The sequence below is a fragment of the Mixophyes fleayi genome, chromosome 3, assembly GCF_038048845.1.
Source record: "Mixophyes fleayi isolate aMixFle1 chromosome 3, aMixFle1.hap1, whole genome shotgun sequence".
Classification (NCBI taxonomy): domain Eukaryota; kingdom Metazoa; phylum Chordata; class Amphibia; order Anura; family Limnodynastidae; genus Mixophyes; species Mixophyes fleayi.
In genome coordinates this window covers 348069409-348089726 of record NC_134404.1, presented here as the reverse complement: position 1 = coordinate 348089726, position 20318 = coordinate 348069409, and the positions used below count along the sequence as shown (strand labels likewise).

The following is a 20318-nucleotide window of genomic DNA, read 5'->3' as shown; positions in this document are numbered from 1 at the left end:
GATCCAGGTGGCAGGTAGACGGGGGAGAGGAAAGAATGAAGGAGTGGACTTCATCGCCCGCAGTAGGGCGGAAGGAGCACCAGGGTGGGAATCGGGGGGGGAGGAGCGGAGAGGGGGCAAGAGAGGAAAGGGAGGAGGAGTGGACTTCATCGCCCGAAGTAGGGCGGAAGGAGCACCATGGTGGGAAGCGGGGGGAGGAGCGGAGAGGGGGCAAGAGAGGAAAGGGAGGAGGAGTGGACTTCATCGCCCGAAGTAGGGCGGAAGGAGCACCATGGTGGGAAGCGGGGGGGGAGGAGCGGAGAGGGGGCAAGAGAGGAAAGGGAGGAGGAGTGGACTTCATCGCCCGCAGTAGGGCGGAAGGAGCACCAGGGTGGGAAGCGGGGGAGGGAGGAGCGGAGAGGGGGGCAAGAGAGGAAAGGGAGGAGGAAATATCAAGACGGATGGCCTCAATTTTGGAGGAGAAAAAAGAGGCAAAATCAGTAGCAGAGATGTGCAAAATAATAAACTAATTTACACCCCTTGTATTGCAACATGGTTTTGTCCAGAAAAGTAAAAAAACTTACTCAAATTCTTGCTTAAGTTCCTTAATGGATCAGGCCTTATATTTGTAAAAATACCATCAATTGCCATTTTTCTTGTTGCTGCTGAATACTGCCCCCTGTGGTGATTGTACAGGTACTGCAGCTCTTTCTTGCTGTATACTGCCCCCTGTGGTGATTGTACAGGTACTGCAGCTCTTTCTTGCTGTATACTGCCCCCTGTGGTGATTGTACAGGTACTAGGGCTCTTTCCTGCTGTATACTGCCCCCTGTGGTGATTGTACAGGTACTGCAGCTCTTTCTTGCTGTATACTGCCCCCTGTGGTGATTGTACAGGTACTGCAGCTCTTTCTTGCTGTATACTGCCCCCTGTGGTGATTGTACAGGTACTGCAGCTCTTTCTTGCTGTATACTGCCCCCTGTGGTGATTGTACAGGTACTAGGGCTCTTTCCTGCTGTATACTGCCCCCTGTGGTGATTGTACAGGTACTGCAGCTCTTTCTTGCTGTATACTGCCCCCTGTGGTGATTGTACAGGTACTGCAGCTCTTTCTTGCTGTATACTGCCCCCTGTGGTGATTGTACAGGTACTAGGGCTCTTTCCTGCTGAATACTGCCCCCCTGTGGTGATTGTACAGGTACTAGGGCTCTTTCCTGCTGTATACTGCCCCCTGTGGTGATTGTACAGGTACTAGGGCTCTTTCCTGCTGAATACTGCCCCCCTGTGGTGATTGTACAGGTACTAGGGCTCTTTCCTGCTGTATACTGCCCCCTGTGGTGATTGTACAGGTACTGCAGCTCTTTCTTGCTGTATACTGCCCCCTGTGGTGATTGCCCGGCAGCTCCTTCTGCTGCGTTACCACTGCTGACTTTGCCTTCTTGCCTCCTGCAACACTTTTCTCTTCTGTGGCAGCTGTGCATTATCTGTGAGACCTCCTGACTCACGGCATCACATGAAGATTTGGACTACAGATCATTTTTCTGTTTGTACTTTGTGATCTCCTTGCTTGGAAACTCTACTTATTTTTATACACTTCTCCAACAGCTCCCAGCTGCCCTAAGACACAATCATGTCTTACACCAAGTGCCAGGTTTACACTTAACAAATGTAGGTTTCATGTAAAGCTTTGTATTTTTATTTAAAGGTTAATTTTTGTTTAACAGTGCTGGAATTTCATATGGGCTCAGGTCACATACTTGCTCTGCCCCTTTAATAATCTGCCTCTGTACAGAATAGATGGGATGGGCATCTGTAAGAGGCATGGATAAAATAGGGATCAGGGATAGGTTATTGATATTATGGTCATTAGGGAGAGACGATGAGATGGGCTTTAGGGAATGGTGTGAGTGTGATGGGCATCGTGGAAAGATGTGGATGGGATCAGTATTGGGGAGGGACTTGTATGGTACAGGCATATAAAGGACGGGCATCATGGATAAGTATTCACTATGTGCAATGGATTAAGGTGTGGGTGAGCATCAGGGAGAGGCATGAATGAGACTGGCATCGGGGAGAGTTGTGGATGGTACGGACATCAGGGAGCAGTGTAGTTGGTACGGGCATCAGGGATAGGCGTGGTTGGGATGGGCATCAGAGGGAGAGGCATGGATGAGACGGGCATCAGGGAGAGGCTTGTAAGGGATGGGCATCGGGGAGAGTCATGGGTGGGCAGACATGGAGGAGAGGCGTGGATGGAACGGCCACTGGGGAGAGGCGTGGATGGGGAGGGCACTGGGAAGAGGTGTGGGTGGGACGAGCATCATGGATAAGTAATCACTATGTGCAATGGATTGAGGTGTGGGTGAGCATCAGGGAGAGCCGTGATTGGGACGGGCATCCGGGAGAGTTGTGGATGGGACGGGCATCAGGGAGAGGCGTGGGTGGGATGGGCATCAGGAATAGGCGTAAGTTAGACGGGTATCAGGAATAGGCGTGTGTTAGACGGACATCAGGAATAGGCGTGGGTGAGACGGGCATCAGGAATAGGTGTCGGTGGGACGGTTATCGGGGAGCAGTGTGGGTGGTACGGGCATCAGGAATAGGCGTGGGTGGGACGAGCATCAGAGGGAGAGGCGTGGATGGGACGGGCATCAGGGAGAGGCGTGGGTGGGATGGGCATCAGGAATAGGCGTGAGTTAGACGGGCATCAGGAATAGGTGTCGATGGGACGGTTATTGGGGAGCAGTGTGGGTGGTACGGGCATCAGGAATAGGCGTGGGTGGGACGAGCATCAGGAATAGGCGTGGGTGGGACGGGCATCAGGAATAGGCGTGAATGAGACGGGCATCAGGAATAGGCGTGGGTGAGAAGGGCATCAGGAATAGGCGTGGGTGAGACGGGCATCAGGAATAGGCGTGGGTGAGACGGGCATCAGGAATAGGCGTGGGTGAGACGGGCATCAGGAATAGGCGTGGGTCAGACGGGCATCAAGAATAGGCGTGGGTGAGACGGGCATCGGGGGAGAGGCATGGGTGAGACGGGCATCAGGAATAGGTGTGGGTGAGACGGGCATCGGGGAATAGGCGTGGGTGAGACGGGCATCGGGGGAGAGGCGTGGATGGGACGCAAATAGGGAAGAGGCGTGGATGGGACGGGCATCGGGGGGAGAGGCGTGGATGGGACGGGCATCGGGGAGAGTCGTGGATGGGTAGACATGGAGGAGAGGCGTGGATGGAACGGGCATAAGGGAGAGGCGTGGATGGGGAGGGCACTGGGGAGAGGCGTGGATGGGACGGGCATCATGGATAAGTATTCACTATGTGCAATGGATCGAGGTGTGGGTGAGCATCAGGGAGAGTTGTGGATGGGACGGGCATCGGGGAAAGTTGTGGGTGGGATGGGGATCAGGAATAGGTGTGGGTGGGACGGACATCGGGGAGTGGCATGGATGGGACGGGCATCGGGGGCAGGCGTGGATGGGACGGGCATCGGGGCAGGCGTGGATGGGACGGGCATCAGGGAGTGGCATGGGTGGGATGGGCATCAGGAATAGGTGTGGGTGGGACGGACATCAGGGAGTGGCATGGGTGGGACGGGCATCGGGGGGAGGCGTGGATGGGACGGGCATCGGGGGGAGGCGTGGATGGGACGGGCATCGGGGGGAGGCGTGGATGGGACGGGCATCGGGGGGAGGCGTGGATGGGATGGACATTGGGGACAGGCTTAGAGGAGATGGACATTAGGAAGAGGCGTAGATGGGATAGGCTATTCATGATAACTATTTAAGTAATGCTAGTTATATATTTTATTTTATAATATATAGTATTTAGGTAATGTTGTGTTTTAGCATGTATATGTTTGTATTATGTGTATGTATGTATGTATGTATACCTTAGGATGAAGTTGTCCAGATGAGCGATGAGGAGGGAATGGAGCACAATTTTAGTGACATTTATGTGAGATGATAGAAGGGCCAGGTGTGAATATTGCCTTATTATTAAAGAGAAAGATAGAGCAGCTCAGGTGTCTCGTACCTCTGAGAGCTGAAGGACTAGAAACATATTCTGGCCTCCTATGTACAAGTTAGGGTTTATGTTTCTCTCCATTATTATGACAAGTCTAATAGAGACAGTATTATCTCGTTTTGATTTGCAGAATAAAAATGTCACACAAATATGTAAAGGACTCCTCTAGGGGTAAATTTATTAAGCTGCAGGTTTGAAAAAGTGAAGGTGTTGCCTATAGCAGCCAATCAGATTCTAGCTGTCATTTTGTAGAATGTACGAATGAAATGACAGCTAGAATCTGATTGGTTGCTATAGGCAACATCTCCACTTTTTCACACCTGCAGCTTGATAAATTTACCCCCTATAGTAAGTCGGTGAGTTAGTTTCTGAACCCTACTCAGCAAAGTGTAAATGTTCCTTAATCTATTCTATACTGGAAGAGAACACGATGTACATAGTGACACAAGATGATACATTTACAGGAAGCAGAAAAGATGCAGAAAGATCCCATCTTACAGAGCATTGGTCGTGTTACCAGGTGATACTGTGCTTGTGGAAGGGAACTTGTCAGGACAGATTACATGTATTTAGCCACTAAAACTCCATTCTTCTAATCTAATAATTTTTCCTGAAGCTGCTTCCGCCTGTCAGTGTTCCCCTGTTAGTGGCCACTCACTGGCTGAAATGTAAATGAAACTTACAGAATCAGACCACTGTGACTGCACTTAGAGGGGAGATTGTGAACCTGGTTTACACTCATCACTGTATCCTTAGTGCACAAGGAAACCTGTTTTGTTCTACTGATATGTCTGTGTGTGTCGGGGTTATTTCTGTTTCTTGTGGTTTTATACTATGTACAGTTTACTACAGCAAAAGCCGCTCCTCTGTTCCCACCCTCCCCCAGCGCAGGGACTGACTAAGCAGCTTTACTTCTTCTGTAAGGGAAGCCCATTGGGGAGGGGCAGGTGGTGCAGGCTCATGATACAGGGGGCTCCCCGAAGACGCCCAAAGCATGCACTTAACGCAACACGTAGCTAGAAGCAGGAAGCAAGTCTCATCATTGCCTGACTCCTTTCCCTCCGCTCTTCTTGATGTTTTTCAGCTGGAGGAGGACAGGCTCTCCCAGCACCCTATGCCGAGGTACAGCCCCCTCCGTAGACTGGCATCTTCCGTCTTCTCATCCTCTACATTGGAGACAGAACATTATCCTCACCCTGCAGGCACCTTCATCCAGCGGAGCCGCTCTGCGGAGAGCAGTCCCGTACGTCTGCCCCATCGCCGGCACCCACCACTACCAGGTGGCAATCACAGACTAGTGCCCTCAGTGCTGCGTATCTCCCGCTCCCAGCTCCAGCAGGTGTGGGCGCGCTTCACACACAAAACATAGTGCTGGAGGATCATCCATGTGAGGCGTTAAGGGCCAGGGGATGGATGAAAATACAAGAGGTCGTTAAGAACACTCATGAAGGCTGTGCCCACGCATCGACATCTCGGATCTTCCCATCTCATCTTTCTTTCGGAGTACTGAGGATCTCACCCCTTCATTGATAACGAATTATTGCTCCATGAAGCTGGCTCTGTACATTGTCTGCCTGCGCTGGGGACTGCAGAGGGAATCCATCATTGTCTGGGCGTAGGAGCTGTACGGAGCATCCTCTGTGATAGAGTCAGCAACTGGACAATGTCTCTATATATTTCTTCCCTCTATCACCTTCCTTTACCAGCACAGAAACCTGTCTCACCTTCTGCTGCATTACAGCGACCGTAGTGCTGATGGATGGAGATTAGAGTCATGGATACAAGCCAGCCCCAACATGCACTATGATGGAGTATGGAGTCTTCTTTCAGTTACCGGTCTCTGGGAGACCATTTGCACTGCGGAAGGAAGATGGACCTGAGCACAGCAAACTGCATGCATGTCTCACACCCCAAGCCTGCGCCACCTGCCTGCCCCTATACTAACAGTCCTGCTAATCCTTATAATGCACTGTAAGCCCCTATAGGAACAAGGGCTCTATATAGAGGGGTGCTCTGCCATGTAAACATACAGCAGCATATAGTGTTACTGAGCGTTACTAACCCATCAGTGTAGTGCAGGATCTTCTGTCTTATTTCTTATTGTTTATATGGCTGGTCTCTGAATGTTGTTTTATATTGTCACTCTAAGCCCTGATATTCCTTCATATAACCCTATATATTCTCCCTCCTCCTCCAATTACTCCATAGAACGTTCCCTCTAACTTCTCCCATAATCCCATATAACTACAGTCCCTCCCATTAGCCTCAATCCCCACCCTTCCTATAACACCTCCCCTTACCCCACATAACCCTTCCTACAATCTCTCCTATTACTTCATTTAACTCCTCCCTTTGCCCCATTTAACCCCTCCCTATACCTCCTCCCATATAACTCCTCCCTATACCTCCTCCCATATAACTCCTCCCTATACCTCCTCCCGTGTAACCCCTCCCTATACCTCCTCCCGTGTAACCCCTCCCTATACCTCCTCCCGTGTAACCCCTCCCTGTACCTCCTCCCGTGTAACCCCTCCCTGTACCTCCTCCCATTGCCCCATATAACCCCTCCCTATACCTCCTCCCGTGTAACCCCTCCCTGTACCTCCTCCCGTGTAACCCCTCCCTGTACCTCCTCCCATTGCCCCATATAACCCCTCCCTATACCTCCTCCCGTGTAACCCCTCCCTATACCTCCTCCCGTGTAACCCCTCCCTATACCTCCTCCCATATAACCCCTCCCTGTACCTCCTCCCATATAACCCCTCCCTATACCTCCTCCCATATAACTCCTCCCTATACCTCCTCCCATATAACCCCTCCCTATACCTCCTCCCGTGTAACCCCTCCCTATACCTCCTCCCGTGTAACCCCTCCCTGTACCTCCTCCCATGTAACCCCTCCCTGTACCTCCTCCCATTGCCCCATATAACCCCTCCCTATACCTCCTCCCATATAACTCCTCCCTATACCTCCTCCCATATAACCCCTCCCTATACCTCCTCCCGTGTAACCCCTCCCTATACCTCCTCCCATATAACCCCTCCCTGTACCTCCTCCCATATAACCCCTCCCTATACCTCCTCCCGTGTAACCCCTCCCTATACCTCCTCCCATATAACCCCTCCCTGTACCTCCTCCCATATAACCCCTCCCTATACCTCCTCCCATATAACCCCTCCCTATACCTCCTCCCATATAACTCCTCCCTATACCTCCTCCCATATAACCCCTCCCTATACCTCCTCCCATATAACTCCTCCCTATACCTCCTCCCATATAACCCCTCCCTGTACCTCCTCCCATATAACCCCTCCCTATACCTCCTCCCATATAACCCCTCCCTATACCTCGCCCCATATAACCCCTCCCTGTACCTCCTCCCATATAACCCCTCCCTATACCTCCTCCCATGTAACCCCTCCCTGTACCTCCTCCCATATAACCCCTCCCTATACCTCGCCCCATATAACCCCTCCCTATACCTCGCCCCATATAACCCCTCCCTATACCTCCTCCCATATAACCCCTCCCTGTACCTCCTCCCATGTAACCCCTCCCTGTACCTCCTCCCTTTACCCCACATAACCCTTCCTACAATCTCTCCTATTACTCCATTTAACTCCTCCCATTGTCCCATGTAACCCCTCCCTATAACTCCTCCCCTTACCCCATATAACCCCTCCCTATAACTCCTCCCATTACCCCATATAACCCCTCCCTATACCTCCTCTCATTGCCCCTTATAACCCATCCCATTAACTCCTCCCATTTCCTCATATAACTCCTCCCTATACCTCCTCTCATTGCCCCATACAACCCATCCCTATAACTCCTCCCATTCTATATTACCGCTCACTATCCCCAATATAACGCTTGCCTATACCTGCTCCTGTTATTCTATATGCGCTCCATACAACCTATAAGCGCACGGGCCTGTGCTGTTGGTATGACTATAAGCTGCGTATGTTTGCAGACCCCGGAGACGGACGCTGCTCCAGCCTTACATGGACTGTATGTAGGAGATTATCACACACGCAGACCTCACTTGAGGAGGGGAGACTTTGTCTGTTACCCAGCGCTCCCCTCATTGAGCTTGACTTTAAATTGATGCTGCTGCTGAAAGTTATAGGGTCAGTGGCACCCACCTCTATTGTGACGGGAGAAAAGATTTTATCACGGAGGCCGCTGACCCGCTAACTTTTATTTCATGTATGGACTTGTGGAAAGAAAAATAATGTGCACTTGAGGTTAAACTGTGAGCTACTATCCCCCGCAGAATGTGGCTGAATGGAATGTTCCAGTGTTGTGTAGAAGAGGTTCGGTGTTTCCATGACAACATTCTGAGCCAATCAGAGTGACTGTATCTGATCGTATGGTGCATGCATCGTTCCTATTGGAAGATCTACATGATGTGCGATACCTGAGAAATGGAAGTGAATTCTGATTCGCTGCCTCTGTGGTGCGTCACTGTTATTGCACAGGTAGCGCCGTATTCACAGCTCAGGTAGCAGCTTCGTGTGATGGGGACTTACAGTATAATTGTTTTGTTTTTTTGTAAATTATTTAGTAGAATTTTTACAATATCCAAAGGAATCAATTAGTTGATCTCTCAGCAGAAGTGATGCTTCCTCGCAGATTGTTTCCATGGACGCAAAGAGAGAAAAATGTATTGTATGCAATAATAAAAAGTGCAAAGATACCACGTGTAACGAGATATTGTACACCCAAACTACAAGCCACACCTCCATGTCATGTGAGCACCCAAACCACACCTCCACATCACGTGATCACCCAAACCACACCTCCACGTCATGTGAACAGCACAAACTACAAGCCACACCTCCATGTCACGTGAGCACCCAAACTGGGCTGTCGGGGGGCATTAGTGTTGTACAAGAAGTAGTATTGCAGAACATGTGTAAGTCAGTAGGAGGAAAGTTTAGGAACAAAATAATTTGGGACAAATGGCACATAGTGCCTCTATATGGAGTGGAAGGTCCCCCCCCCCCTGTATCTGCTCCGCATTGCACTCGGTCCCCCCCTGTATCTGCTCCGCATTGCACTGGGTCCCACCTGTATCTGCCCCGCATTGCACTGGGTCCCCCCCTGTATCTGCCTCCCATTGCACTAGGTCCCCCCCTGTATCTGCCTCGCATTGCACTAGGTCCCCCCCTGTATCTGCCCCGCATTGCACTCGGTCCCCCCCTGTATCTGCTACACATTGCACTGGGTCCCCCCCCTGTATCTGCCCCGCATTGCACTCGGTCCCCCCCTGTATCTGCTATACATTGCACTGGGTCCCCCCCTGTATCTGCTCCGCATTGCACTCTATCCCCCCCTGTATCTGCTCCGCATTGCACTCTGTCCTCCCCTGTATCTGCCCCGCATTGCACTGGGCCCCGCTGTATCTGTCCCAGTTTTGCCCTGACCCCCTTCCCCAGATAAATCTGCACCTATAGCCCAAGTCAGTTACAGCTCCGTCTTATATTGGTTTGTGGCTCAACTGAGATTTACAGTAAACCTGATATGATAAAGCTGCTTGTCTTCTACCCACGGATCAGTGATCATTAACTTGTGAGGCCATGTACTGTAAGCATGGGAGACGCTAAGAAGAGATACATGTGGCTTGTTATGTATGATATTGGTTTTCTGGATACAATGTATTATAAATGTGAGATAATATGGAATTTGTACACCGTTCCCAGTGAATATAATGGTTTTACACAGGTACCGCATGGTTCTTGGTGCTGAGTCTCGGTGAAAAGAATCTGAGAACCACTGATCGAAATGTCACTAATACCCATTAAACTGAAATGTCTGAGTTTACTATTATTTCTTAGTTATATAGTTATAGTTCTGTAAAGTTGAACAGTTATAAAACATAAGAAACCAATAGGATAGCCTGTCCATCTCTAACTCGCACATACTTTCCTCTCTTATCGGGGTGAGGGGGGAGTCCCACACTCAGTAAAAAGCAAGTTTGTCCAAAGTTTGTAAGAAATGGTTCCTCTCTCAGTATAAACTGCCATGTAGCCTGTTAATCAGCTTGTTACCGGAATGGGAGGACAGAAGACGCAATGTGGCCCAAATGAATTGGGGTGCGATCTCTCTCCTCCATGCACTTCAGGGACCCTTGACCAGCTCTTACTTGAGCCAAACATACTGGAAAGTTCTCTTTCCAACAACACACTAAAATTTCTTGGCGTTTTTGGAGCACACACAAGTTCCACTAGTTTGCCAGTGCTTTTCTCACAATGGTTATATAGTTAGTATGGTTTGAAAAAAGATACAGGTCCGACAAGTTGCTCCGTTCATAATTCTAATTGTGTTGATCCAGAGAAATGTAAATCAAACCCCCCAGGGAGGCAGTTGTCTGTTTAACCTCAATAAATGGCAATCCCATAATTCCAAGGATTAATCACCCACATGACGTCCTCTTGTTACTGCTACAGACACCATTTATACATCCTGTTTAGTGAATCTGCCAACACCACCTCATATGGGCAGGAATTACACAGCTCTACCACTCTTACAGTAGAGAACCCTTCCTGCACTGTTGGTGAAAGCGTCTTTATGCCATTCACAGCTGATGACCCCTCGTTCTCTGTATGGTCCTTGGTGTGAAAAGTTAATTAGATAAATCTTTTTTCTATTATCTATTCACAATGAATGTATTTATACATTTGAATTAAGTCACCTCAAACACGTCCTCACCTGTCCATTCCATTTATTAATGAGGTTGCGACACCTTTCTTGTTCTCCTGTGTGCTTCTTACACGCAGTATACACATTCATTCACAGAGTTATCAGACATCCCGGTGTTTATAGGAGGGAGTGAATGTAGGTAACACATAATATAGACACATTCATTCACAGACACTACTCAGAGTTATTGTCAGACATCCAGGTATTTAGTGCCCATAAGTTTCTGTATTTGTGGTATAAGATGATGCATTAATGGAGGGGAGATGTTGGGGGTGATCCTAGTGAGGCACAGATTTACTTTTGTGGAGCAAGATAATTGTAAAGGGGGTGAAGAGGGGCTATATATTGGGGCATTAACTAATGTCTAGTCCATTCCCACCAATAGGGGAGTGAATTATTCTTAAATTCAGTAAACATGGCATGATGGGATCTGTAGTGCTTCAGTGTCCACCAAGACAACACACTGCAGATGTTACAAGGAACAGCAGAGACCCAGATCCCAGAACCCACCAGACCGGGGGCTACATCCTGGTGATTGTTTTCTTGCTACTGAGTGATGCAAGAATCATAATATTACACCATTTCCTGCTTATAACATACAGGTCAGAGAGAGATCCACATAGGCCCTGGAATGTGGGTAACATTCTGGGTATAATCCCAGTGGTTCACCTGACAAATCTCATCCCCAGTGCGCCGTCTACAGCTCGTTACCTAAGTAAACTGTGGAACTGCCACGTGTACCTGGTATTTTCTGCTCCTTTTTCTGTTTTGTTTCTGAACGCCTGAATGTGCTGTTTTCTTCCTGATCTGGAGCAGCTGTACGTGGTGTTTTGGGTCATGAACCCCTGTGCAGACATGTACTCCCTCTCGGTGGCCTAACCAGAGTTACAAGCCCATCTCTATATGAAAAACCACTAATCCTGGCCCCAGGTGAGTCCGGTCCCTGGTGATCCTACTCCTGAGCTAGTCCTAACACATAAGTCCTTCCAGAGATCTTTCAGTTCATTATGATGCACATTTGGTTCTTTCACTGTCTCAGATTTTGCTCTTCAGACCTCTACGATCTGGAGTCCTTATCATTTTCTAATGCTACATTATAGAACACTCTCATCCAGATTTGTCCTTATACCTTAATTTCAAGTGTGTTTTCCTGGATTCTGGAATATGCCAAGTCTATTGGTCTTCTATCTGAAGCCTCAGCAGTTGGCACCTTCATCCAAGAAACAAATACCCGGCCATCAGCCCTGAGTATACCCTCAGACATCTTCAGGAATGGTCATTTGCGTTGTCTCCATTCTGGCCTTTGCTCTCTCCAGCTCCTTTTACAATATACTGACTTACAAGACAAGTGCAAAATCTGCAGACTTTTAATTGATTTTATGGTTGCAGTATTGATCAGAGCCCATGTCCAATGACCCTCAATCTTTATCCCTAATCTTACCAATTAACTAAGACCATACAGGAGAACATTGCCAAAGGTTTCATAGCGATCTCTCTCCTCAGTCCAGTCTATAATATAAAATGCAAATAAATATATTGTTTATTAACTTTACAATTGAATTTGTAAATTGCTGTAGCAGAAAATATTACAATTCTGAAATTCAGAAGAACACAGCCTGAAACACAGTGAAATTTGTTACTCACCTAATTAATCAACATGGGTTACTTTGGGGTTTTTAAGAATTGTTTAATTCAGACACATCCATCTGTAATATAAGGGGAACAGAAATCAGCATAAAGACCCAAGCGCCAGCCCGGTGTTATAGTTTCTGGCTTGTACCTCGTTCAGAGACCCTGTTTGACAACTGAAGTACAAGAAAAGGGATTTAAACACAACCTGTGTCTGTTCTGTGCAGCTCCTGAGCATTTAATAAACAATACCCTTAGAAGCCTATGAAGTACTGGGGAGATCTCGCTAGGTGTATTATCCTGTGTTCCCGACAAACAGAGCTCTGTACCTTTTTCATTGATTGTGCAATTTTATATCCCTAAGGGGGTAATTGTGTTCGCTGCCTTTTTCGATTCTAGGGCAGCAGGGAACTTTATTTCTGCTGCTTTGGTCAAACAATTGGGTATCTGTATGACTCCAATACCCAATCCACTGGCATTGGTAGCTGTTGATGGGAATACAGTTCCTGAAGGTACAGTCTCCTGCCAAACAAATAAAGAAGAAATCACATTCTGTGTACTTACCCAAGTAGTCTCTGATTCTAGGATTACCCGGCTTCTATAACATGCTCCTATTATTCATTGCAGTTCAAGTCAGTTTTATTCCCACTGTCTAACCAAGGTACTACCTACATCTCTCTCAGTCTGTACCAATGTGAAGATACGGGGTCCTTTAGATCACTCGGATCGATACCAGGTACCGGTTCAACACCATTCTACTAATACTGAAGGTGTACAGGTGTTAGTATTAGTACTGACGGTGTACAGGTGTTAGTATTAGTACTGACGGTGTACAGGTGTTAGTATTAGTACTGACGGTGTACAGGTGTTAGTATTAGTACTGACGGTGTACTTTGACACAACAAGTTTCCAAATATACAATACACAATAGTCAGGTGAGTAACAGCGTCCTGCAGATGGCAGTTCAGTGGGTCCTTGAAGGGTAGAGTTCCACACAATAATTCCACTCAAGGAATAACAATGACAGTAAATCCCCACAGGAACAGAGATGCTCAAATTCACACAGGAGCTGAAGAGCAAATCCACACAGATAATAAGATGCGAGGGGCAGCCCCTTTACATCCCTGACCTCTGGAGTCATAAGGCCCTTTAGGAATCAAGGGTCTTCAGGACCACCTCTGAAGCAAGGCTTGGGTGGTCTCCTTGACCCCGCAGTTGGATAAAGCCGCTAAAAGGAGAGAACTTTGGATGACTTGGGGAGAGGGTCGGTCATAAGGGTCTATACCCAAACCCCTCAAGAGACGGGACATAAACACACCAACAAAACGTGGAAAAAGTGCTTAGTGCTAAGTGCTTCATGTTAATAAATAAATACATAAGAGCCATAAGGCCCCGGCCTCGCATCACATATCCTCAGCTCTTTGGAGCTTACATTCTACCTAACATTAACTTCTTCCTTCTATACTTAAATCACTTCCCCCAACCAATGCCTGACATCACTTCAATACACACACAGTATAACATAAGTTATACAATTAATTATCATTGTATTTTAAATAGCATTTGCATATCACAAGTACAACAAGGTTATTTGATTAGACCTTGTCCTAGACATTGGAATCAGAGATTTCTCACAATCCCATCCTGCAACAGTCAGACTTTTCTCAACCATGGGGGTTGGAGCAGCTTCTGGTAAACTCCATCCTTGTGGGTACTTCCCACCTTTTTTCCCTGCTAAGAAAAATTATAGGATTGGGAACTAATAATTAAATTGGCATTATAAGAGCGGTGACATCTGCTAGAGGAGACCTCTCCAGTCAGCCAATCATCTGAGTCCAAGACGGGCTCGGTGGTGACTCTTTTTCTCTCAACTCTTCAACTTTAAGATGACCTGATGCCCAGGTACTAAAGCTGAGGCCCTATCTAGATCTTTTGATTCAGATGATGTTGATGAATCTAACGTACCCAAACTCATCTTACATTGTGGGAAGTACTACTGTTGTACCCGGGGAGCACCCACAGGCCTGTACTAAGCTATTACAGCGGGCACACCAGTCTAAATTCTCCAGTCGTCCTGGGTGTCAGGATGATGTTATCATTTGTTTCTAGAAGCTACTTGTGTGCTACTCCCCGCAAAGATATCCTAGAGATTGTGGCTTCAAATTCAGCCTTCTTCATGTACAGATGTGGACAATACTTTGTGGTTCATACCCAAACCATTCTACTCCTTCTCCAAAGGAATTATACCAGGATACCGCTCAATCTCATAGACTTATCTGTAATAGTGAAACATTTTTGTCACTTCACTGAGATTTTGCCCATTTTCAAATATCTTGTGCCATCTCCTGTTTGTGGTCTATATTTCTCACCCCTCGTTACTCTCTTCCACCTTCTCTTAGTCCAGTATGGTACAAATCTATAGAACCTCCTCCACAAAGCTCAGCATTGTTCGGATGGTTGATCTTGTTGTGGTTCCTCTCCCAACTTGTGGGGATTTATGTCACCTCTGCAAACCAAACAATACTATGCTATACAGTTCATGTTGGTTCTTATGGATGCCATAGGTCATCACCTAGTCCATATATAATCTATATATATTATTTTATGGTCACACTAACAGCGATAATGAATCTAGTCTATTTCAGATACAGCTTTATTAATTATAGTTTTTTACTGTATCTATTGTTCTACGGCCGTGCTCCCTCTCCTGCTCTGCAAACATAACCGCTTCGCTGATCTCTGCCTTACAGGACAATATTATGGAGAATGTTGAAATGCTAAAGTGTCGTATTTTAATATATTTGTCATCCTTTTATATTCTTTAAAATGTGGAAATAAAGTTGACCTCTTTGAAAATAAAACTGAACAAAACATGTTTCATTTACATTTTACCGCAATGAAACCCTTTCCACTGCTTAATATATGAAAGGATTGTGAAAGTTTCTGTACTCACTTATTCAAAAATAACAGATTTGTCTTCTAGTCTATAAATAACACTTGAATTCCCTCTAGATGTTCAGGTCACAGGGAGGTTTGAAGCAGCCATAGTTATTAGATGTTTCTTGTTTAATCCCATTAGATGTTCTATTATCAGTTACAAATCATCTCTTCATATTAGTATTTACTATAATAAATATTCTTTCTGTGGCCTTTCACACAGGTCCTCAACTTGAAGCACTTTGATATTAATGGACTGCCCAGGGTGGTGCCTTTAAGTTTGTCCTACCAAGACTTTAAGAAGGATATCTCAGATAGCAAGGAGATGCTGCGTGTACCACACAGGATAAAGAGAGTTGACTTTTCTAGTGTGGTCCTGCCGGCCATGCATGCACCAGAACCCCACATAATCATCAATGGCAGGTCTCCACGGGAGGAAGAGACAGAGGAGGATGAGATCCTGGGACAGGACATAGACCTCCAAAGTAAATCCAGCAGCGATGTAAGTCAGAAAAGTACCGAGAGGAGTCAGGAAGGAGCTCCCTCTACACTACTGGCAGATGACCAGAAAGATTCAAGAGAGAGAATATCCATGGCGGAGAATGACCTAGAATTGGAAGAAGGTTCAAAGACCTTAGTGCTGTTTTCTCCTGGAGACATGAAAAAGTCACCAGTCACGAATGAACTGATGCCAGATGTTGACCTGGGAACGCTTGCTGTGTTGACGCCTCAAGGAGAGAAGCCCCAGCCCACAGGCAGTCAGTTAGATATGTCTGAACCAGGTACTTTATCTTCCATACTTAAATCCGAACCAAAACCACTAAGCACAGCTGCTGCAGCCACAACCTCTTCCCCCTTTACCAAAGTAGAACGCACATTTGTTCACATTGCAGAAAAGACACATTTAAACATCATGTCTTCCACCGGGCAACTGATGAGACTGGAGGATCATTCTATCCCAGGGCAGTTTGACAAGCCAATTATTGAGGAAGAAACTGAAGAGTTTGATCTGCCGAATGTAAATGTGGAACCAGGAGAGATTGACAGCTGTGCTATGTCAGCAAGTAATGATGAAGATGAGATTCAGACAGACCAACATGCTGCTAACGGAGTTGGTGAATCTGAAGAACAATTAGAGAAAGATGCTATGAACCTTGTTTTCAAAGACGATACCGAGCCGGAAAAGATTGTGCTTTCCACCAATCGCCTTAATGAAACTGAAGCTAGCACCAGCAAAGCTTCCACCCAGGCCACTGGTCTTCGTTTTAGGAGTCGCATTCCTGTGTTCCTGTCAGAAGAGGACACAGGGTCAGATAGGTCTATGTCAAACTCTGCCAAAGAGAGGTTCCACAAGAAAACAAAGCAATTGGACTTAGCTCGACTTGTGATGGAGAAGAGACAGATCCGACTACAGAGGTTGGCCTCAGCAGGCTCATCTTCTGCTTCCTCTAGTGATGAAAGGAGAAGGACATCTGAGACTTTGTCCACAACAGGATCTGAAGAAGACACACATGAGTCACATGACTCAATCCCACGGAAAATTGTTAAGGATAAACCAATCTACATGAAGAAGGAAGAGTCTACAAGAAGCAGAATTCCACGTCCCATCACACCAGTAAAAGATATACGGTCTCCAGTACCGCCATGCCCGAGTGTCAGCAAACTGAGAGAGTCTTCAGCTGCTCAGAGGTAAGAGTGTTTGGTGGTCACGTAACAGACAGAGGGAGCAGACTGTATGGTAATGCCACATGACAGACAGAGGGAGCAGACTGTATGGTAATCCCACAAAACAGATAGAGGGAGCAGACTGTATAGTAATGCCGAGTGACAGAGGGAGCAGACTGTATGGTAATGTTACGTGACAGAGGGAGCAGACTGTATGGTAATGCCACGTGATAGACAGAGGGAGCAGACTGTATGGTAATGCCACGTGACAGAGGGAGCTGACTGTATGGTAATGCCACGTGACAGAGGGAGCTGACTGTATGGTAATGCCACGTGACAGAGGGAGCAGACTGTATGGTAATGCCACATGACAGAGGGAGCAGACTGTATGGTAATGCCACGTGACAGGGAGCAGACTGTATAGTAATGCCACATGACAGGAGGAGCAGACTGTATGGTAATGCCACGTGACAGAGGGAGCAGACTGTATGGTAATGCCACATGACAGGAGGAGCAGACTGTATGGTAATGCCACGTGACAGACAGGGAGCAGACTGTATGGTAATGCCACGTGACAGACAGAGGGAGCAGACTGTATGGTAATGCCATGTGACACAGGGAGCAGACTGTATGGTAATGCCACCTGACAGAGGGAGCAGACTGTATGGTAATGCCACGTGACAGAGGGAGCAGACTGTATGGTAATGCCACGTGACAGAGGGAGCAGACTGTATGGTAATGTTACGTGACAGAGGGAGCAGACTGTATGGTAATGCCACGTGATAGACAGAGGGAGCAGACTGTATGGTAATGCCACCTGACAGAAGGAGCAGACTGTATGGTAATGCCACGTGACAGAGGGAACAACATCTGCAAAATAATCAACTAATTTGCACCCCTTGCATTGTCCAGGAGAAAACTTACTCCTTTTTTTGGTTTACTTTCCTTAATGAATCAGGCCCTAGATGTTTATCTATGTTGAGTTTGTATGTTGTCGCATGGGGTTTTCTCCAGGTTCTCCGGTTTCTTCCCAAACTCTAAAAACATACTAGTAGGTTAATTGGCTGCTAACAAATGAACCTTAGTCTGTCTGTGTGTTAGGGAATGTAGACTGTAAGCTCCATTGGGTCAGGGACTGATGTGAATGAGTTCTCTGTACAGCGCTGCGGAATTAGTGGCGCTATATAAATAAATGTTGATGATATTAGTCTTTCTCCTCATTGATGCCTTTTCTTTATTTCAGGTACCAGCTTCCGCGGGCAGCCATATGTGGGACTATCGGCCTCTCCCCTGACCACAAACCCAAATCTCTACACATGAGACTTCCACCCCTTTCCAGTCCAACCCCCTCCAGAACAAATGTAAGGAGGGTCATTCGTGGGCCGCCCAAAAGTCCTGTGGTCCCAGCACGAACAGTTAGTGCTTCTCCGCGAAGCCAGTCCCTCTCCAGGACCGACAGCCCATCACCATCCCGACAGAGAAGACCGGTCGCCACAACTCCCCGAGTGCACCCCCCTCCCAAACTCCAGCACCGAGCGCAGGTTCCTGGGGAGTGTCCAGCAACCCCGGCTGTTACAAGAAAGGGGCAAAAACTGAAGGTCCAAGTGCCAAGTTTGGCAACCAAAGCAAAGCAGGGAGTAAGTGATGGCAGAGCTGATGGCAGATAATGCCCCCTCTACGTATTTCATGTACAGCCTCCACTACCCTCACACTGCGCTTCATTCAACCTGTAATACGCAATATACACTTGGAGAACAGGACCCTACAAAGAGCGAAGAGCTATCCACAACCCAATCATTTTATTGTCAGATCGGAGGGTATATCTGTAAGATTGTCAGAATGAAGGGCGTATTATCATAGTAACAGATTATTTCACTGTGTAAGACCAGCTAGTGACTGGTGATGGAAACATTGTCCTAATTAGCACTGAGGCGGGTCCCACATCTCTGCTTCTCTCTGGCTCGCCCGGGGTCTGTGAGCGCTGCTTTACTGCTGACAAACTACATAGACTAAACATATACTGTATGTAGACATCCAATATTATATATAGTATGTGTTACTGCTATGTATACATACATGAGAGGCTTCACCAATCCTGTCCCTGGACCCAGGAATAACCCAGAAGTTTCTACAAGATTCAGGATTGTTCTGTTTGCAGCTACATGATTACTAATAGTGCACAGATTTATGGTTAAATGACTGCTGAGTGTAAGGGCTGAGCACACTGTTGAATATAACACATAGCTGTGTCTACCACATACACACGTCATTCTGTTTATTTCTAGGGCACCGCAGTATACCACAGCGCAGCACAACATGTAGATAAGTTCCCCTGTTACTAGAAAGAAACATCCTGGACTGAGCGGAGACCACGTAGGGGTCACAAGAGTTGTCCAAATTGTTTACACACTGCAACCAGAATGTATGGCTTCCCAGCGGTGTCTGGCCAACCCCACACGCATGTCATGGGGGAGGCAACAGACGGTGGTCTCCTCACCTCGCAGAGCACGAAAGACTTTGGGGTAGAGCAGAAGTATTTAACGCTTCTTATTGCATTAAAACATCTCATTATATCATGAAATAAAGCCTGCTACGACAACCTGGACTGTTCTTTCAGCTGCATGTGGTGAGCGCCACTAGGTGTAAGAGAGTTATATTAGATATATGTGATGGGTCATATTAGGGGAGAGCATGATGTGTGTGCAATGGGTGAATGAGGGGGATACGAGGTACTTGCTGGGAGACAGAAGCACACTTCACATATAACACATAGGAACATTGTCCCAGATCATACGACTCCAGTGATTACTGTCAGGTAAAGTTACATGTGTAATAATTCACAGCTACATTGTTACAGGAGTCCCTCAATATTCTCTGAGCTGAGGGAGGTGCGAGGCTCGTAACGCAGGGAGGTTTGAGGTCCGTAACGCAGGGAGGTGCGAAGCCTGTAACGCAGGGAGGTGTGAGGCCTGTAACGCAGGGAGGTGTGAGGCCTGTAATGCAGGGAGGTGCGAGGCCTGTAATGCAGGGAGGTGCGAGGCCTGTAACGCAGGGAGGTATGAGGTCCGTAACGCAGAGTGGTGCGAGGTCTGTAACGCAGAGAGGTGCGAGGTCTGTAACGCAGGGAGGTATGAGGTCCGTAACGCAGAGTGGTGCGAGGCCTGTAACGCAGGGAGGTGTGAGGCCTGTAACGCAGGGAGGTGCGAGGCCTGTAACGCAGGGAGGTGTGAGGCCTGTAACGCAGGGAGGTGCGAAGCCTGTAACGCAGGGAGGTGCGAGGCCTGTAACGCAGGGAGGTGTGAGGCCTGTAACGCAGGGAGGTGCGAGGCCTGTAACGCAGGGAGGTGCGAAGCCTGTAACGCAGGGAGGTGCGAGGTCT

The 20318-nt window shown here is 47.5% G+C and overlaps 1 protein-coding gene across 8 annotated transcripts in view; it reads left to right on the top strand.

Annotated features, from left to right (window-relative positions):
* Positions 1 to 19538, top strand: part of TTBK1 (tau tubulin kinase 1) — a 78199-nt gene extending 58661 nt beyond the window's left edge. For all 8 annotated transcript variants that reach the window (XM_075204519.1, XM_075204517.1, XM_075204515.1 and 5 more), the window contains 2 exons: positions 15498 to 16963; positions 18183 to 19538. In XM_075204519.1, the coding sequence (XP_075060620.1) occupies positions 15498 to 16963; positions 18183 to 18606 (1890 nt within the window). In that variant the 3' untranslated portion in view covers positions 18607 to 19538. The remainder of the gene's footprint in view (positions 1 to 15497; positions 16964 to 18182) is intronic.
* The last annotated feature ends 780 nt before the right edge of the window (positions 19539 to 20318 follow it).